The following is a 4,989-nucleotide window of genomic DNA, read 5'->3' as shown; positions in this document are numbered from 1 at the left end:
TGTTCTGTTGTACAGTTGTGTGTAATACACTTTTAAAATCACATCTCTTGTTTATTCATGATACTTTATAAGTTTCCTTGAATAAAATGTAATCTTTAAAAACATCATGATTGATGAATATTTGTTTCTATGATTCCATAAAAGCTATAGTTGGTAATCTTGTATCACATATTTAATCTCTATAACAAATGTATTCTCGAGCAAAGACAATAAATTCATGTAGTTTAACTAAAGCGTGTAATTAAAAGTCAATCTAAAGTCATTTCAGTTGAACACAATAAATCTGATTGGTTAGAATCAGGAGGCGTGTCTGTGAATAAACTCCTCCCACTTACACAGAGAATCAGGAAACTGAGATCATCACAAACCTGTTACTCAGTTGAATAAGAACACTCGATCACTTGATGTTAATGTTGAAAATGAAATGAAATAAGTTTAATGCACAGATTCTGAAGTCCTTGCTGTGGATGTGAAGATATTTTTATTCATAACTGAATACTGAGATCAAACTAGATTATTACTTTACTTCACTAAAGTGAAACTGAAGAAGGATTGTGACATTTCACTCAGAGAGAATGGCGTCTAAAAGTTTTTCTGAGGAGGATTTATCTTGTCCTGTGTGCTGTGAGATTTTTAAAGATCCTGTTTTGTTGTCCTGTAGTCACAGTGTCTGTAAAGACTGTATTCACAGATTCTGGAGAAGTAAAGGAGCTCAAGAATGTCCAGTTTGTAGAATAAGATCTTCAAAAAATAAACCTCCAGTGAATCTGGTTTTGAAGAATCTGTGTGAGAGTTTCTTACAGGAGAGAAGTAAGAGATCTTCATCAGTCTGTCATCTTCACAATGAGAAACTCAAACTCTTCTGTCTGGATGATCAACAGCCCGTGTGTGTCGTGTGTCGAGACTCCAGAACACACAACAACCACAAATTCTGTCCTGTTGATGAAGCTGTCGACGAGAAGAAGGTAAAGATCAATAATATTAAAAACATTTCATCACAATTAAAATACTGATAAACATTTTCAGAGTGTCAAATAAGTAAGTGCACCGACAGTGTGATCAGGACGTGAAGCGGAGGGTCTTGTGTCACACTGAAGGGGATTATTTTGCGATAACAGACGGCTGCTTGTATTATTCCGTTTATTACACGAATACTTGACACACGAGAAAAAAAACTGACTTTGAATTATTTTATTACCAATTTTTTTCCGAATGCTAACCTTCTGCGAGGAAAAGCAGTTTACTTTCGGGTTTAAGGTAAAAAAACTACGTTCAAATGTCACGAACAGGCAATTTGGTTTATCCGGGAATAACCAGAGCCCTTGAAAAACAGAGTTGCAACACACTTCGATCTCGCCGTGGTCAAGTGGTTCATGAAGCTCTCAATAGTTCCAAACTGTCAGTCTGTTTGAATGTATTTAAGCGGGTGAGACAGTAGAAGCAGTTGAATTTACAACAATTTCCACTAAATACCAACACAATATATGCACCGATTACAATGTTGATTACATTTATAATAATATTTTGTCTGATGCATAAGGTGCATTACATTTACAGTATAAATAAATGTATTGTGCTTCTATGATCATCAGTACATTTCCATTCCATTCCATTTTCTACCGCTTATCCGAACTACCTCGGGTCACGGGGACCCTGCGCCTATCTCAGGAGTACTCGGGCATCAAGGCAGGATACACCCTGGATGGAGTGCCAACCCATCGCAGGGCACACACACTCACTCATTCACTCACACACTCACACCCTACGGACAATTTTTCCAGAGATGCCAATCAACCTACCATGCATGTCTGTGGACCAGGGGAGGAAACCCCCGAGGCACGGGGAGAACATGCAAACTCCACACACACAGGTCGGAAGCGGGAATCGAACCCCCAACCCTGGAGGTGTGAGGCGAACGTGCTAACCACTAAGCCACCGTGCCCCCCTTCATCAGTACATACCAATGATAAATTATTTTACGACACTCACATAAACGCGGAAGTAATTTATCAAATCATGATCAATGATTGCAAGTAAATTCACCACAAAGAACGCTATAACTATACAGCTCTCCACGATACGAGATACTTCTGTATTCCCCTCTTCCAACAGACATATATGCGAGTGTCGCAACTCTATTTTTAAACCGTCTCTGGGAAGAACAAACCAGCAAATGTCGCGACTGACCAAACAGAATCAAGCATTCCAACGAGGCCGTAATAAGTAGCAATAACATTACATTTGTAACAATACCATGTGTGACATCATTACACTCTGTGTTCAAACAGTATTAAAATTGTTTAGTTAAAATATACAAAATAATTATTTATAATAACATGTTGTTTTCTTTCAGGAGAACCTCAGAAGTGCATTAAAACCCTTACAGGAGAAACTGAGAATATTTGAGGAGTTTAAACAGAATTGGGATAAAACAGCAGAACATATAAAGGTTTGAATGAATCGTCATGTTCTTTTGTAAATGTATATATTTATGGAGAGCTGATTGAGTCATTCTGTGTTTCTCAGATTCAGAGTCGCCGCACAGAGACGCAGATTCATGAAGAGTTTGAGGAACTTCACCAGCTTCTACATGATGAAGAATCAGCCAGAATAAGAGCACTGAGAGAGGAAGAGGAGCAGAAGAGTCAGATGATGAAGGAGAAGATTGAGAAGATCAACAGAGACATTTCATCTCTTTCACACACAATCAGAGGTGTAGAGGAGCAGATGACAGCTGAAGATGTTTCATTCCTACAGGTGCTTCAATCTTCACTCCAATATATGAGGTTCATTTTCAATCATGTCAATCATGTCAATCATGTCAATCATGTGTTTGTGTCTCAACAGAACTTGAAGAGCACACTGGAGAGGTTTGTGTTGTGTTTGCTGTGATTGTGAATGTAAAGTCTGGGCAGAATGTCAGAATGACTCCTGAATGTTCTTCCAGAGTTCAGTGTGGAGCGTCAGATCCAGAGAACATCTCAGGAATGATGATCAATGTAGCAAAACATCTCAGCAACCTGAAGTTTACTGTCATACACAAGATGAAGACAATGTTCAATACAGTGAGTACACAACATACAACACAACACTGACTTCAGCACTTTACTCTCATCAACATCATTATAATCTCTCTCTCTCTCTCTCTCTCTCTCTCTCTCTCTCTCTTGACCCTTCTCTCTCTCTTCAGCTCCAGTGACTTTAGATCCAAACACATCTCACTGTATACTCCTCGTGTCTGATGATCTGATCAGTGTGAGATTCAGTGAAGATGCAGCAGATCTGATTCCTGATAATCCAGAGAGATTTGATGTGTCTCAGTGTGTTTTGGGTTCAGAGAGTTTTAGTTCAGGGATTCACTGCTGGGATGTTCATGTTGGAGATAACACACACTGGTTTCTGGGTGTGATGACAGAATCTGCTCAGAGGAAGAAGAATGTTTTCATCAGGACTGGAGTCTGGTGTGTGTATTATTACTCTGGCGGATATGGAACACTTATTACAGCACAGAAAACCGGTCTCTCTCTGTCAGTGAAAGAGAAAGTTGAGAGAATCAGAGTTGAGCTGGATTGTGACGGAGGAAAACTGTCATTCTCTGATCCTCTCACTAACACACACATACACACTTTCACACACAAGTTTACTGAAGGACTTTATCCATTGTTTAGTGTTAACTGTAACATTTCTCCTCTGATGATCTTAACAGTAAATTCAAACACAGCAGAAGTTAATAAAAGATTAAATTGATTGTCTGCGAAACAACACAAGTTTCTTTAAAACACAAACCTTTAAAGATTAATATGAAGGTAAGAGAATGTTTCTTTTCATTGTAATTTCTGTAAATTCTTTAAATGTTTTCATTTTTATGTGGTGATGTGAGTTGGTCTGGGTCTAATGACAGAATCTCAAGAGAAGAATCAAATATTGATCTGGTCTATGAGGAGTAAACATAACAAATATACTCCTGATATTACACTAAATGGTTTAAACAATTCTACAAAAAGTGTAAAAATAAAATAAAAACAGAATAATGTGAAATAATACCAGTCTGTATTATCGATGATGCATAATTGATTTTGGTGGTCAAGATAGTAAACAGCGTCTGGACAAACATGATCTCATAGATCAGCAAAAATGCATCTAGTTAGTAATTGACTTTATTATTGAGTTTAGAGAGAATAAATGTATGTAATCTAACTAAAGCTTATAGCTGATTTCAACAGCATTCAAATGAAAACATTGAAGCTTTTCACACATCAGATGTATTTATTTGCTCAACTTTAAAAGCAGTTAACATTCAAATACTGTTGTGAAAAATCTAATTTCAGTGTCATTTGATGTTCTTCACCTTTAAAATAATCTCTAATCTTCTGTTATTTGTCAGAGAAAGTCTCTGTTCATGAAGAACTCTGAAGACTATCATGTGTTCCTCTAGTAAACTCACCAGACAGCAGAGATAAGTGACTGATGTAATATCTTTAAATCATTGTGAACACATTTGAAAAGTGTCTGATGGAGAGATTAAGATCATATGAGGATGTTATTATTAATCTACCAGAAGAGATCGCTGTTGCATCACAGAGAAAATCACCTTGTTTTCAGTTAAGATGAGAAACAGATAATCGATTGATCGTGTTCAAATGAGTCATGAAAGATATGAAAGTCACTTTCAGGTGCTCACAACAAAACCTTCCCGTGAAAAACACATTTGTTCACCACATGCGTCATTGAGGTTGTCTCATTTCAGTTAAAACATTAGAATTTTTTTTTTTATGAACATTGTAGTTTCTTTCCTTCCTTGAAATGTTACGGTTGCCTTTCTGAAATAATAAACCTTATTATTGACGTATGTCAGTGACAAATACATCCTCCAGAGGACGCAGCCTTGGAATCTTCATCTTCTGGAGCTCAGCAGACTGCCGGAGGACACAAGACTTCAGCGTCACACCATCTTGTAGTGAAGAGTCGACATGATGGCGGTGTGACCAA

General features: G+C 37.5%; 1 protein-coding gene across 1 annotated transcript; it reads left to right on the top strand.

Moving 5' to 3' along the window:
* The first annotated feature begins 367 nt into the window (after window positions 1–367).
* On the top strand, window positions 368–4,091 carry LOC130407828 (E3 ubiquitin-protein ligase TRIM39-like). Its single transcript, XM_056731109.1, has 6 exons — window positions 368–965; window positions 2,354–2,449; window positions 2,527–2,757; window positions 2,848–2,870; window positions 2,948–3,069; window positions 3,191–4,091. The coding sequence occupies exons 1-6, from the start codon at window positions 576–578 to the stop codon at window positions 3,745–3,747; spliced, it is 1,419 nt and encodes a 472-aa protein (XP_056587087.1). The 5' UTR covers window positions 368–575; the 3' UTR covers window positions 3,748–4,091.
* Window positions 4,092–4,989: the final 898 nt, after the last annotated feature.

This window comes from Triplophysa dalaica, chromosome 19 (genome assembly GCF_015846415.1).
Source record: "Triplophysa dalaica isolate WHDGS20190420 chromosome 19, ASM1584641v1, whole genome shotgun sequence".
NCBI lineage: Eukaryota > Metazoa > Chordata > Actinopteri > Cypriniformes > Nemacheilidae > Triplophysa > Triplophysa dalaica.
Note: the sequence above shows the minus strand (reverse complement) of the source record. Positions and strands in the feature narration are given on the sequence as shown.